The sequence below is a fragment of the Pteropus alecto genome, unplaced genomic scaffold (genome assembly GCF_000325575.1).
Source record: "Pteropus alecto unplaced genomic scaffold, ASM32557v1 scaffold92, whole genome shotgun sequence".
NCBI classification, from domain to species: domain Eukaryota; kingdom Metazoa; phylum Chordata; class Mammalia; order Chiroptera; family Pteropodidae; genus Pteropus; species Pteropus alecto.
This window is the reverse complement of record NW_006432447.1, coordinates 1,156,956-1,172,957: the sequence shown is the minus strand read 5'-3', so window position 1 is coordinate 1,172,957 and position 16,002 is coordinate 1,156,956. Positions and strand designations below refer to the sequence as shown.

General features: G+C 37.2%; 1 protein-coding gene across 2 annotated transcripts; it reads left to right on the top strand.

Annotated features, from left to right (window-relative positions):
• The first annotated feature begins 1,691 nt into the window (after positions 1-1,691).
• On the top strand, positions 1,692-7,770 carry RNF7 (ring finger protein 7). 2 transcript variants are annotated; one of them, XM_006907185.3, is made up of 3 exons: positions 1,692-1,964; positions 5,151-5,198; positions 6,777-7,770. In XM_006907185.3, the coding sequence occupies exons 1-3, from the start codon at positions 1,797-1,799 to the stop codon at positions 6,831-6,833; spliced, it is 273 nt and encodes a 90-aa protein (XP_006907247.1). In that variant the 5' UTR covers positions 1,692-1,796; the 3' UTR covers positions 6,834-7,770. The 2 variants fall into 2 exon arrangements, with proteins under 2 accessions (XP_006907247.1, XP_006907246.1); XM_006907184.3 differs by having other exon boundaries at positions 1,704-1,971.
• The last annotated feature ends 8,232 nt before the right edge of the window (positions 7,771-16,002 follow it).

Here is a 16,002-nt window from a genome sequence, read left to right as displayed (position 1 = left end):
GTGATGAGGTTCAGACTTGGCATGAGCATGTATCATTCCCTGTCTTTAACCAGCTTCTATCTTTCATCCTTTCATCTGAGTTTCTCTCCTTTTCTCTTTCAAACTGTTTAATTTCTACCAACTGGGTGCATTTTATCCTCATCTGGTTCCAGCCTTTTTTTTTTTTTTTATCAGCTATCTTGCATTTATAGCCATCTCTAGTCGAACGTGTGGTCACTTAATATGAACAGAACACGCATTGTGTATGGTTCATCTGGGTTTGTTTATAGGCATTTTTGTCTGGCTCATAAAGTTAATGTGGTCAAACTCATGACTGCCGCCACTACTACTGCTCTGCTCCAGCTGACAGCTTGTAGAGGGTTGCTTTCTTCACTCATTTCCTGACCTCCAGGGCCTCCCATCTCCCCCCATTTCAAACTTCACCTCTTCTATGAGGGTTTCTCTCACTGCATCAGTCCTCAGAACATCTCTGTCCCTCACAGCACTTAACAGGCCACTCAAAAAACAGCATGTATTAGCGCCTAGTCAAATGTGACCCTATGTCTTTATTTATATTTTTAGGTATTTATGCGTCCTTGTCTCCTCTGTCAAATTCCTTGAGCTTGGTTAGCCCCTACTCAGGCACAAAGCTTGACACCTGGAGATGAGGGAATGATGGAAGGCCCAGTAAGAGCTGGGTGGCTTTGAATCCCAAACCTGACACCGCAGGTGTCCACCACTAGGTGGTGGTGCAAATCAGGCATCTCCTCAGGCTCTCTGTGCCTTAGCTTTGTCATCTTTTAAATGGAGACGTTATCTGTTTTGCTTGGGAAAACATAATTATATGACTCTGGGCAAGCAATAGACCCTGGCTTCAAAACTGTCACCATTACGCAGTGGCAGTGCGCTCTTTAAGTTACTTTTATATGTAGGAGGACCTCATTCCTCCTACGTAGAAAAGCTTAAATTAGATCAGAGGTTCTCAGATAGTGGTCCCGGGGGTTCCTGGGATCCGTTCCGAGGTCAAAACTAGTTGCATAACAATATTCGGAGCTATTTCTCTCTTTTCATTCTCTCTGGGTGGTGTTTCCAGAAGCTACATTATGTGATGTCATCGCTCTAATAATAACTTGTAGGGTTTATTAGTTATTTCAAAAATTTTCCTGTTTTAATTTCTTTAAAAGCAAGTATATATCCTCCACAAACAAAAGCTCTTTAAAGTCTTAATAATTTGTAACTGTAAAGCGGTCCCGTGACCAAACGTTTGAGAACCATCGAACCAGATTTCTAGAAGATCATGAAGGACATTCATTCTCTCAACAAATAACTGGTCCTCCTGTAGTCAGATATTTTTTAGATACGGGGGACAAGGTGATGATGAAGGCATGGTCCCTGCTCTGATGGAATTTACATTTGGGAGCGTCGACAAATGGATATTTTAACGAGATAATTTCTGAGAGCGGTAAGTTTCATGAAGGCATAAAGCAGAACGTGTGGCTCCTGCGTCGTATGCAATAGCTCTCACGACAGTAACACTCAACAGCTCGGCGGTCGGACTTCATTACGCTGTCGTCCCCAGGCCCTTAGCCTTCTAAATTGCCCCATCACCGGGAGTGGGCGGGGACTGCGGCCGGGCGCTGGCGTACGGTGACGTCACTGTCCCGCGCCAGCCAACCGCGAGCGGCCTCTGCCGTAGGCGTCGCAGTAGCAAGTGGCCTGCGGGCGGCGCTGTGGCTCGTTGGGGGCCCCCACAGAGCCGCCATAGCCGCCCGCCTTCCCCGACCCAACGTCTCCGCCGCCGGCTCCGCGCCGCCGCCATGGCCGACGTGGAAGACGGCGAGGAGCCCTGCACCCTGTCCTCTCACTCCGGGAGTGCAGGCTCCAAGTCGGGAGGCGACAAAATGTTCTCTCTCAAGAAATGGAACGCAGTGGCTATGTGGAGCTGGGACGTAGAGTGCGATACGTGCGCCATCTGCAGGGTCCAGGTGATGGGTAAGCGCTGCACGCGAGGCCCGGGTCGCGCCACGGCCTCCGCGGGACTGGCTCCGGACCGGGGATCGGGCGAAGGCTCGGAGAGACTCCTGCCCGAAGGAGAAGGGGCGGGGAACGCCCTGCCCCAGAGCCGGGGTACAAGGGGCCACGCCAGGGCTGTGGCCGCCACCTGGGGCCGTGAGGTCGCTCAACAGACGTACAGCGCCTGGGGCTGGAGTCTAGGGAGAGAAAAGGGCAGCAAGCAGAATAATTAGATAAGATAAGTTCAGGTAAAGATGGGTGTAACCAAGAAAATACAGCTGAGTGGTTCGTTGGGAACTGGCCACTTCGGTTAGTGTGGCCAGCTCTAGCGCCATCTCTAAAAGCAAACCGCAGAGGGGTCAGGGTAAAGGTCCTGATTCAGCAGAGCACTTTAATGGTCCTGGTCACGCACCAAAGTGATGCTCTGGTCATCTTCCAGAAAAACGACACCGTCAGTTCTCTTGAGAAGTGCAAGGAAGAGAAGTATTCCCAGCCATTGCATTTCTGGATTAGCTACTGCTGTGCTGCTTGAATCATTTAAATCTAAATGATGCAAGACGGGTCAGACGGCACTCGCTTGACTTGAAGGAGATACATTGTGGTTCAAAAATATTTAACTTTCATGGGAATTGAATAATGTAAACAAACCCCTTTACAGAAACATAAAACTTAATCCCTTTTCTGGACCCTCCCTGTCATAGGATGCCATTTCCTGGAGAAGATACTGCCTACTCTAAGTCAGACTAAGTCTTCTTCTTTCTATGATATTTGTAATAAAATATATCAAGTGAAACCTTTCAGAACAGTTTCATCCCGTTTTGTTTTATGTTGTTTCAAGCTCTCACCTTGAAAAAGGTGCTGTTTAAATGCAAGTTGTTATTTTTAAGTAGGGCATTTAAAAGTTGTGAGAGCACCTTAAATATTGTATCTTGAGGGTAGGTGAAGAAAACTGAGGTTTCTGTAGTTTAAAAACTTTGTGTCTTGCTCTGAAAATAGGTGAGAATTGGAGGAAATAAAGAGAATTGCTCTCCTTTATTTTGTAAGCCAGGCTTTGCTTAAGATTTTTGTCCCCTAAATTTCTTTGTTCCTGAAAGCGTATTTTCTTTTTCTCTTCAAAGAAAATTTTTTAACTAGTAAGTAGAAATGCAGAATTTAAGGTAGTAGTTGAACTCTTGCAACAAATAAACTTTACTGGGATATTTAAAGTAAGTCAAAGTATGGGCTCTAAATGGCACTCGTTCACATTGACTTTCTAATTATAGCAAGTGTTCTGTGGATTGATGTTGCACATTTGCAACAGCTATACTTTGAGTTAAAAGTATTTGTATTTTGTTTATGAGATGTTCAAATCCACTTAGTGGTCAGGTGACAGCAAAGAAGTTTGTTTTTCAGACTTCCCAGTCCTCACCCTAGCATCACTCTAAAAGTATTACTGTTATTGGACTCCTTAGAAATGTGCTGTTTTTAATATTAGGAACATAAAAAGCTTTTTTCTTTTATCTGAAACTTTGGGAATCTTTAATTGATTTAGGTCAGTTTTTGATCACCTAAATCAAAGCTATAAGCATAAGTCAGAGATTCCTAGATTCTATAAAGAGAGCCCTTTTAATCCCATTTCCTTAATATTTGAATTCATCTCATATGCCTTAATGATTTATTATGACTTCTTGACCCTGTCTACTCATTCTGATGTGGTTAACACTCTTCCTTGGTTTCCACTCCCCTCCCTTCATTCTGAAAGGAGCAGATGGCACAGTTAGCAAGTGCTGCATAGTAAGAGGGGAATGTATGTGCTCGCTCGTACTGCCAAGTTATAAAGAGCCAGAGTCATCCTTCTTGGCTATATGTTAACTTGGACATTTGACAGAACCTATTGGAGCCTTCTTTTCCTGATTTGTAAAAGAGGCAGTTGGGATCACAAACTAATTCTGTGATTGCGTAGAACCAGAGCCATGGCTTCACTGTTATATCATGATCCTCATGATATTTAGCTTTTTGCCTGTCTGCCTCCCCATTTGCCGAAGAAATCAGGGACCCAGACTTGGTCATTTTGGTGTCTCCAGTGCATGATTTTTGCACAGAATAGATACTCAGTAATTATGGAATTAAAGAAAGTCTTAGGAGGCAGTGGTTGTTTATAATCCACACTGAAGAGGCCTGGGTGGTGTGTTTTTTCAGGGTAAAAGCATGCAGAGAGAAGCAAACAAATGCCTGCGCATAATCCCTTTTAAGAAGAGAAGCAGGCTTCAGCTTCATGTGTCTATTTTTACAGAATTATTTTTCTCCAGTTTATGTTAAAAACTTTTTGGCTCTTGGTTTGAACTTCCTTCTACCCAATTTTGACTCCTCTTCCAGCTAGTGAATAAATCTATTTTCTTAGTCCTTGAAATATTCAATATTATCTCCTCGAGACTGAATTTTGAAAAATTCTGATTATACCCTTTAGATTCCTATTCCTAATATTTGCTCCCAAGTAATTTATTAAAATACTTTGCCATTGTTGGGTAAATGCTTTGGGCTCAGACTTATTTGTAAAGGGAGCATTTTCTTTAAAGAAAAAAAAGAGAGAACCTAGTATTTAGAAGCTGTTTTTTAAACTAATTTGATTTTTATATAGATTATACAATCACATAATTCAAAAGTTAAAGAAAATATGCAATGAAAACTTCTTTCCATTTTGTCCCCTCCCAGGTAGACTTTATTATTAGTTTCTCAGGTATCCTAGAGTTTCTTTGTATGTATAAGCAAATACCTACTTATGTGTGTGTCTTATTTAAAAGGGTGTCTTGAAAATAAACTACTCCTAAGGTTGATCTATGTGAGCGTGCCAAGTGAGCTTATAAAAACTTCTAATATAGAGGGGTACGGCTTGTTTTTCTCTAGTGGTTGCATCTACTGTCAGGACTTGTTTTTATTAAAGCTTGTAAAATTAGAGGGTCGGTAACCCTTGTGAAATTGCTCCTGGTCATGAGTAAATTTAAGTAGAGTGCCTTGTACTTTATTCATCTTTAAACAGTTATGTTCAGATGAGAAAGTAATAATATGGGTCTCTTATCTCCATCTCTAACCCTTTGGGCTTTTATTTGACTTTGAAGTGTCTGGGTTTAAAAATTGCATTCTGAGCATCAGAATGAGAATTGCTATTTGTTTACTTTTAGATGCCTGTCTTAGATGTCAAGCTGAAAACAAACAAGAGGATTGTGTTGGTATGTTGTAATTTCGATCTCTTGCTTTTTCAACTGAAGGTTTTCTCTCAGTGGGGATGTTTGAATTTGCTATTAAGATTGACTTTATCAATACACAAAAATAAACTGTAAAGCAGTGATCTATTATTAATATAAAATGTGTTGGTTCTCAAAAGGCCTTAATGGAATTAATCCTCAAGTTCTGTAATTAAGAAGAATTGGTTATATATTCCAGACATGAGCATAGTAGACATTTTGATAAACAATTCTCTTCCATAAAGGAAATTATACAATAAGGAATTTGCCAAAACATCATTTGAATTTTGATTGTTATAGGTCAGTTTTGTTAGGGTTTCATTCTAATAAAGCATTTTAATTTTCAGTACTCTTTGATATACTATTTAACTTTTCAACTAAGGTAGAAAAAATTCTAAGTCTTGATCTTTGGGGGATATAGTTTGTATATAAAAATCGACTAAATTTTCCTAATAGTCTGGGCCTACCAAAGTTCTCTTAAACTAAATGTTTTAAGCAGTTCAAAGGTTTTTATATCCTAGTTCTTGAAGTCATCACTTCTAGATTGCTACATGAAAGTGTTTAAATGTTTTCCTACAATGAAAGGTTAACTTTGTACTTTATGCTTGTGTGGTTTACATATAGGTTCTTAATAATGATTTATGCAGTTTTGATCAAATCCTGTGTTCTTCCTCCTGAAACACTAGAATTATTCCCCCTTGCTTCCTACTCCCTGCAGCCACTTTTCATAAGAAGTTTTTTCTTTTTTCTTTTTTTCTTATGTTTTCATTACTTGGTTGTCATATAGCTCAGTTGGTCAAGCAAGGGACAGATGAAGCCCACCTTTAAGATTGTATTCTGCATTGTGCGTGATTTCCCTCAGTTTAAAGTTTTTCTTTCATGATATTTGTTTAAAAAATATTAATTTGGGAATTGTGAGGTGTAGACTGGCTTTCTTTGATCATAGAGAGACCTCTCTTTCTAGCCAGCCACTTTGAAAATTTCATTTTTTGTCACATGAGGAATTATACTGCTTATGGATGACTTAACGCAACTCATCACCACCTCTAGCAAACAGCTCAGTAGATGTATAGCTGATAATGTTTAGAAGCATGTCATCTATTTTTAATAGCCTACTATGAACTGAAAATATTTAAAACTCATATCTTGGTACATAAAAATCTGGAGGACATTTTTCAGTAAAATAAAGCCCCAGAGGTCTCCAAGGTCAGTATGTGACTGAGAAGATCTGAGATCTAAGGAAGGCTCAAGGTTTTTATCTCTTAACTTCAGGAGGATAGCCTGTGGAGCTGTGTAGGAATGGCGGGATGGGGAGCACCACATCCACAAATTCTAAAACATCGATGGAAAGTCCCCCAAGCACATTTCTTTATCTCACTTCTTAAGTGTAATTTACACGTGTAAGTTTCTCTTTCTTTATAGATAGAAAAAATTTTTTGACCAATTGACTGTCTTTGAGATTATGAACTGTATTTATTATTCATAATATAAAATAAGCTATATATTTGAGCTCAGTAATTTAAATTGAAATATGTAATGTCAAATAACTTTTTTTTCTTTTAGTGGTCTGGGGAGAATGTAATCATTCCTTCCACAACTGCTGTATGTCCCTATGGGTGAAACAGAACAATCGCTGCCCTCTCTGCCAGCAAGACTGGGTGGTCCAGAGAATCGGCAAATGAGAGCAGCAGAAGGCTCTCTCAGCGCAGTTGTGGATCTCGTTATCAAGTGCCCTATGAAGGCCAGGACACTCCAGGGACCTGATTCTTCAAAGAGGAAATGGATCTTTGGTCTTTGGGAACCCATCAAAGGCATGGTTTAGCCATTTTTCAGTTTTATGTTAAGAAATTCTCTACAATTAAGAAGATAATTTATTAAAGATGGTCTTTCCTACCTCTGTGGTATGTGTCACACACACTGCTTGGAAGTGCTATAAAGGAGGAGAGAATTACAAATTGACCTTTCTAATTTACTTATTGATATCCAAGGAGCTGTGGAAGCAGCTCCATTCAGAAGAGAACTTCTTACATGCTTATGGTTGATCAGTTCAAAAAAAAAAAGAGACACTGTTATAGTAACAAATAAAGTGCAGTTTAAAACCCAACTCTTATCCTTATTTTGATTCTAATATTTATTTTCTGTGGGGAATGGGATGATTCATGAAATATTTATTGGATATATGAGAATTGTAAGTTGGAACCAGTGAGCAGGGTAAATAAAAGTTAACCTTTAGGCACATGGTATTTTATTTCTTTTTTAGGTTATTGTTCTCTATCTTTTACTCGTGAAGAAAACCTAGATGTGCACTCACCTCATGTTTAGTTATTGAGTGTTGAAGGACAAGTATTTTCAAGTTCTGGTCCGATTATGTTGTAATTTAACTATTTTAGGTGGAATGTTAATGAGGGGGAAATGTTTACCACTATAGCATTAGATCAAAAAGTATTTTATTATACATTGTTTTAATAAATGGTTTATTCTGTTTACTTCATTTGAATTGTCATTATTGTGGCTTTATGCACAACCTTAATCTTAATAAACTGATTTGTTAAGTGAATGCTTTTGTTTAATTTGAAAAATTTACATACTCTTTCATTTGGTAATAAGAAAATTTAAAGTTTATTACCTGGAAACATAAGTATGAGAAAAGACTTAAATCTTATCCAGCTCATTCACATTTAGTGGAGGTTATCTTACAACAATTTATGGACCACAAGTTCATTTTGATTTTTTCCATAGTAGAGTCTACTGCTAAGAATTTAAAAAAGTAAAATCTTTAAATCTTGCTCATTCATTTCTGTAGTTTGAATTTGCCAATCTGAATCTTTAAATCTAAGGAAAGTTGATACATAAAAAAGAATGTTGAAAATATAAGAAAAAATTAGAATTCTATGTTTCCATTGGCTACTATTAGATTACTCTGCAAATTTTTGCTTTATTATATATTTTTCACAAATATCTTGAAAAAATTAATTACAATATACAAATATGTTTGACTATTTGAATATGTTTGTCATGTGCAGTGAACTATTTTAGCAGCTCTTTGACCTTTATAAAAGGTTGTATCTACAAAAAGTGAACCAAATATTTGGCTTTGAAGTGAAGAGAGAAATGTTAAGAATGTTAAGTTATTTTAGAGTAACAGTATGTAAATGAAATGTGGAGGATGGTGGTAATAAATCGATTCTCCACACAGCAAAACTGCAGACCCACCACCTAACAAAGCTCTGTTTCTATTACACATCAGCATCTGAGGGTAGAAGAAGAGGAGGGACTGGAACAAAGCAGCACTGATTCTAGCCTTTCTGGGATGGTATCAGCTCATCTGCATAGTCATCTGAAAGTTTAGTACATATTGTTTCATCAGAAAGAATATACTGTGTCATTTAATTAGGAGTTCCAGTGTAAAAGTGAAGAACTAAACAGGTTTTTCTACTTGATTAAACTGTATTGAAGGTTACTCGGTACTGAAAACAGACATTTGTCATCTTTAGCTATTTTCTACCTGTGCAGGTTGCATCTTTGTATTACAGCTGACATCTAAGTCTGACACTATCAAACCCATTCCTTCCTTTTTGTACAAAATGTCCCCTTTACTATCCTGAAGTGAAAATAAATGTCTCCACACATAATTAAAGTGTATATAATAATTGTAATGTAGAACAGAAATAAGAAAAAGTACTTTATAACTTGTATTTCAGTATGTAAATGCTCGAGCATAACATCAGAAGACAATGAAGTATTGTCTTCAGAAGACAATGAAGTATATAAATACTCTTTAAAACTATGGCCCTATTAATCTTAAACGAGTGTTATTTATGGGTCAAGCAATGTAAACTGTATAAATGTAAAAACAAAAAACCCCATATATACTCCTGGAATATATGGTAAAAACAAACGAAGTATTGTCTTCTGATGTATGTGTGGTCATGTATGTGATTACTACATGTAGACTATTGTAACATGAAGAGCATTTTCATTGATAAGGTTTTTCCCCGCTAAATGCATAGTAGAGTTCTGCACAAAACAAAGTACAATCTTGATTTACATGGTAGTTGCATATTTGGAAACTTTAATGAATTTTAAAGCTATGCAAAAAAGTACTTTGTGTTTACATGTGAAAAGTTAGGTTCTAGGTTCAAATAATCATAAATGATTTTTCTCCTACATAAATGGACTTTCAAGAGTCACAGGATGCCAAACTATGTTTCATCGTGTGAGATTGTCCCATACATTGCAAGACATTGAATTTCCCTGGTCCCCCACCCCCCGCCACCAAATGCCAGTGGTGCCATTAATCTGTGCCATCCAAACAAAGCCCACATTTCCAAAATATCCCCGTTAGTATTGGTTCTTTGGGAGCAATGACTGATCTAAGTGCTTGGAAAGGCAGTTACATGTATATTTTGCTGCCAGAGTGTCCCAGAAATAATCCTAAAACGACACAAAATGGGCCCTTTAAAGGGCTTAACGAGCTCAGATTTTTGAACAGCTGTTATCCTAAAAAGAAGAGTTCAGAGAGCCAAATCTTGCTGATCTGTGCACCCTTCTCTGGAGGTGAATAACTCTAAAGTTAGTATTTAATACCTAGGATGCACGTGGTTGGTGAATAGTCATTTGGCAGTCTTCTAGGCCTAAGCCTAGAATAAGCTCAAAATTGTTTTATTTAACTGAAGGTAATGTAGGAGCCATTAGGATCAAAAAAATTTTAAGTTTCCTTTAGAGGTTTAGCAGACATCTGATAAGGAAGGCAACTATTTTAAAAATGCTTTGTTGCTTTTTTAAGTTACTGCCAACGGATAACTTTGGGTAAAGCTCTGAAAAGAAAATTAGAAAATTTTCATATTTAGCCCTCATTTAGAAAAATAAAGGAAAAATATTACTGATTTGGGTATAAGCAAAACTGGAATTAAAGAACAAATAACTAAATTTTAAGTTATTTTATCTTGAACATTTGAATAATTTAACAAAATCCATGAGAAATGTTTGCATGGAAGTTCCTCTTGCCATCTTTACTCATTCCATTTCGGCCATGACTAGGGTTTGTTCAATAATATATATGTGTTACAGGAAAAGTATCTTCTCTTCATTGTGACAACTTAGGGTCTGAGAGCTGATACTCTAGAGCCAGGATACCTGGATTTGAATCTTAGCGCCACCATTTGTGTGACCTTGAGCAAGTTACTTCACCTCTCCATACCTGAGTTTCCTCATGTACATTATAAATAATAATAATAATACCTACCTCACTAGATTGTTCTGAGGATTAAAGACTAAATAGATTATTAAGACTAAATAGAATACACATGTAAAACTCAGAACAGTTTCTAGTACATGGTAAGTGCTACTGCTGTTATTTCGTGTGTTTTTGGAAACTCCTTTAATAGAAGTGGCATTTTAAAAATAGTATGTTTTTAGCTATGGGGTAAAAGACCTCCTCAATAAGAATTTTGTAAGGCAAAGTTAATTGTAAACATATTAGATTACTTGTAGCACTGTGAGCTGCTGTGAAGGATGGTAATGAGGCGTTAATGACTTGCCTGTTACATTTTTTTCTAATTATTCCATCAACATGATTTCCAGATTTTAAGGCAAAAATTTTGTAAATGCTGAGCTCACATTTTAATTTTAGATTTTCTTAATAGAAATATTTCATTGGATCTTGCAGATATAACTAACATAGGGGTACATTTTTTTTTTGACCACTTTGTTTTGGTGATATACATAAAGTTTAGAAAACCAACCTTTTTTTACAGCCCTCATTTTCATCTTCATTGCCTTTCGAAGCAGAAGTAAGCTTTACAATCAATCTGCTGCTTTCTCTTGGCTGTACACGTGTTAAACTTGAGTCAGTGATTAGAACAGAACATGCTTTTCTTAGGTTGGCTGCAAGCAAGCTTTCCCTGCGTGTGTGTAGTTGTGGCATAGCATAGTAGTTAAGCCTGATTTGGGGGTCACTCAGCCTGGCTTGGAATCTTGACTCCATCATTTAATCCCTGCGTGATCTTGTACAAACTTAACTTCTCTGTGCCTATTTCCTCAACGAAAACAGGATTAACAATATTATTGACTTCATAGATTTGCTATGAAGATTATATGAATTAATACATGTTAACTGCCTAGAATATTGCCTGAAACATAGTCATAGTAAACATTCAATAAATGTTATCTATTATTACAGATTATGACTGCCACATCTAATCTCTGCCTTAATTAAAGAACGGGCTTTAAGAGAGGTATATTGTTTGCAGTTATGCTTCTTGTAAGAATTATGTTTGCATGCATCCACAACTGGTGAAGACTGTCAACATGGGATTTTAGGAGACTGATTTTTACCCCTCCTTTATTGTTTTTTTTTTTTTTTCTAACCACAACACCACTTTTCACATCTGAAAAACACATTCTCATCAGCTATAATGAGAGAACCCAGAGTGGTTCCCAAAGAAGTGTGTATATAAACAAGGAATGGAGGCGACTTTAAAAAAGCAGCCCAGGTAAAAATCTGTTAAAAACCTTTGGAACTATTTCAGCACAGATGAAGTGTTTTATCCTAGTCTTTAAGCAGCTATCTAGTAACTATGTAAATTTATTGCAGGTTATATTTAAAAAATTCAGCTAAATTATTTATACTAAAGTTTTAACGTAGTAGAATCAGAATTCTTGCCAGACCACACGGGGTGTGACTTTATAAATCCAAAAAATACATAGCATAGAATAAGCTTTGCATGGCTGGTATAATATGATCGTCATCTAACTCTTTAGGGGTGCATTTTAGACCTCCACTGTAAATTAACCTCTGCTGTGCTAACTCCTGCTCTGCTTTTTCTACTTTTATAGAAATTACATATTTAAACATTTATAATAATAAAAATTTATTTTTTATTGCTTGCCTAGTATATATGAGGCTTTGCCATAATAGTAGAAAGAATTGAATACTAACAAGTTTTCTGTCTTCAGAGACTGCAGGGTCTGTTAGGGAATGTTAGATTAACAGCAGAACTGTAAAATATAATGTCGTAAATCTTCTAGGAAACACCCAGTGCCCTGAAGGGACAAAGCACATTTACTTGCAGCATAATACAGTATATGACTACGAGGACCATTTCTGTTTTATTTAACAATATGTGGCATGTATGTGCTCCATAGCATTTCTGGGGAGAGGAGGGAGGTCCCCTTGAAATCAGTTGTTCGCATCACTTCCGCTTCCTGGCCTACCTACCTTGCCCCCAGTTCCATTTCCACATCACGTACGTTCCATTTGCCTGGTCACAGCTTTCTACATAGGACAAGGGGAGGAGGCCTGACACTGATAAAAAGACCCTCTTAAGGGAAAAAAAAATAACATTTTAGATCATTTCTTTTTTGAAGGGTATAGGTCTGTGCTATCCAATAGTGTAGTCGCTAGCACTAGATAGCTATTTAAATTTTAATTTAATTAGTTAAAATAAAATTTAAATTTCAATCCCTTAGTCATCCTAGCCACATTTCAATGTTCAGTAGTCACATGTGGATATTGGCTTCCATATTGGAATCACTTAATAAAACATTTCCATCATAGAAGAAAGTTCTGTTGGACAGTGCTTGTGTCGATCATTTGTTTATCAGAATTTAGGAATCGTGGGAGCCTCAGTTATACCAAATAACAATGAACAATTGTTAATACTTGGAGAATTCCTTTTCATAAACTCTTAGAATTGGAAATGATCTTAGAGATCGTTTATATTTCCGCAATGACATCTTTGTGTTTATATTTTTTAAAAGATGACTTATAATGCAAAAAGTTTTAATGAGCCTTTAGCACATGTTCATTATGACACAAATTGGGGTAGTCGTTAAATAAAATTATGTCTCAAAAGTATAACGCTATAAAAATATCATGTTACAGGCTATACCACCACTTTTATATAAATTTCCCCAACTCTAATTTGATACAGATTATAGAGTGATTGTTCTCTATTTTGAAACTGAACTGAAATAGCAGATGGAACCTTTTAGTAATAAAATGGTGGCTTCTATAATTGTCCTGAGAAACTTAAACTGTTTGGAAAAATCTAAATCTAATGCTCTTACCTAGCTCTCTTATTTCTACCATAGCTGCCTCAATGTCTGCACAACATTCAGATTCTATATTAAAAAACATGATCAGTCAATAGAATCCCACCTGATAAGGCCATATTCTCAATAAAAGCTTTAATAAAGAGCTGAACATTGGGCAACAGAATTGAAAAGCTACTTCACGAAAGAAGACACACAAATAGGCATTTAGCACATCAAAAGGTGCCTGATTTTCCTCATCGAAAATGCAAGTTAAAATCACAATGGAATATCTCTACACACCCTTAGAATAGCTCGAATTAAAAAGACTGATAACATCAAGTCTTGGTGAAGATGTGGAAGGCCTGGAACCCTCAGACACTGCTGTTGTGAATGAAAATGAAGCTACCACTCTGGAAAATAGTGAGGCAGTATTGTAAAAAGTTAAATATACCTCTACTCTATGACTCAGCAATTCCATTCCTCGGTATTTGCCCAAGAGCAATGAAAACACATGTTCATTAAAAAACAAAAAAAAAAAAAACAACAAAAAAAAACAGATGAATATTCAAAGCTGCTTTTTTCATATTTATAATAGCCCCAAACTGGAAACAACCCAAATGTCCATCAACAGAATAATGGTATATTCATAGAATGCTACTTGGCAGTAAAAAAAAAAGGAACAAACTATCGCTACATGCTAAAACATGGATGAATCTCGAAACATTATGCTGAGCAAAAGAATCTAGGAACAAAACAGTACTTAACGATATGATTTTGTTTACATGAAGTTCAAGAAGAGCCAAAACTAGTCGATAGAAATGAGAAGAATGATTGCCTGTCAATGGGAGTATTGACTGGAAAAGGGCACAGCAGGAGTGAAAATGTTCTATATATTGATCTGGATGATAGTTACATGAGTTTATGCACTTGTCAAAACCCATCCAACTGTACACTAAAGATCTGTACGGTTTATTCTATGTAAAATAAATGTGAAGTTTTTCCAAAAGAGATATAGTTGTCATTATTTAAGACTATCACCAACAGGCTTTTACATTTGCTACTAAGTAAAAAATACAAGAAAACGCATTCATGGTTTATTAATGGTTGTTTCCATTTGTCTTATTGTTCAACTCTTCAAGAAAGCACTCAAATCAAAATAATTGTGTTTCTCATCTTGTTCTGGTTCCCTGTGGAGGTAATCTGAGAAAGCTCCTTGGAGTTCATTAGAAGTGCTACATTTTCAAGAAGTTTATCAAAATGCAGAAGAAATAAGTAATGGAAGGTGTGATTATTTTAAAGGAAAAGCTTTATTCAATCCAACTCACTTCTAGAACACTTTTCAGGGTTTTAAATCTATAAAACTTGGAGCTGCCCTCCGATTATGAGGTGAAAATTTCAGTGGAGCCTGAAAGTCCTCACTGAACTCTGACAACAGTAACTCAGAACTTTTCTAACAACAAGCTTAAATCTTAAGGATAAAAGATACAGACTTGGGTCTTTCCTGTATCTTATGCTTTAAAAAGCCCTTGACTACCCTGAGGCTATAGTGCTGGGTTCCTGTCAGACAGATGGCCCAGAACTGAGGTCTTATACATACAGACACCCTAATAAAACTTAGGAGTGCTGGAGTCCTCCCAGCTTCCACTCAGCCCTGCTGTTAGGGCTGTAGGTGGATGTAAAATAAAATGAGTTACTTTGGGGGTCGGGGGAAGGGAGGACTGGAAATTTTATTTATTTATTTTTAAATTTTTCAATTAGAGTTGACATTCGATATTATATCAGTTCAGGTGTACAGCATAGTGGTTAGACATTTATATAATTTACAAAGTGATCCCTCCAATTAGTCTGGTACCCACCTGGCACTATACGTAATTACAATATTATTGACTATATTCCCTATGCTGTACTTCACATCCCCAAGGAGTTACTCTTGAAGTCTTGTGCACCTGAAGCCCTCAAACCCACCATCTAACCACAAAAATGTCCCATGTCCTCCCAACTTAGCTCAGACCAACCCTCCGCCAGCTCCACCTACATGGACCCAGTGGGAGGAGGCCCAAGTGTTTCGCATAAGACCTCCCACAACTCAGTGGTGGGAGCCACTGTGGGAGCACCTGTGTCCTGTGTGCCTGCTCCAGGCCAGCACCTCTCTCTGCCCCAGCGCTCCCTGTCTAGCCACCACCACCTGCTTGAGACCATCAACCTCATCCTGCCCTTCATCCCTAGTTAGGTCAGACAACACAGGAAACACAAGCTTTCCCGGTCACCTTGCTTTCTCTTAAATCTAATGCCAAGTAGTTCTTTACATCCCTTTTTATTTCTCCTTCTCCCACTCCTCCTCCTTCTGTTATGGCCACTACTATATATAAAAATAAGATTTCCATTTCATGTTCTATTACCAAATGACCCTAAGATTACTACTGCTTATTAAACTTGATGGTGTTTAGATACTTTACAATATTTTTTAACAGAACTCCTCGCTCCACCAATGGACATTTAGCTGTGGTCTAATGCTTAACTCATTCACTTTTCTGTATAATTCCCTTATGCTCCCAACTCTGAATTATTTTTATTCTTTACTGGATATGAAAAGAGAAAAATTTTTAGAAGCGGACTTACCAAAATTTGTAGCAACCACTTAACACATCTCCATTCCAGAACACAGTCTTTAATATTCTACTAAAAATAACTTTGACTTTGAGCCCTTCATTTCATGCTCTTTTATAATCAGAAGAACTTTTTACAACTAATT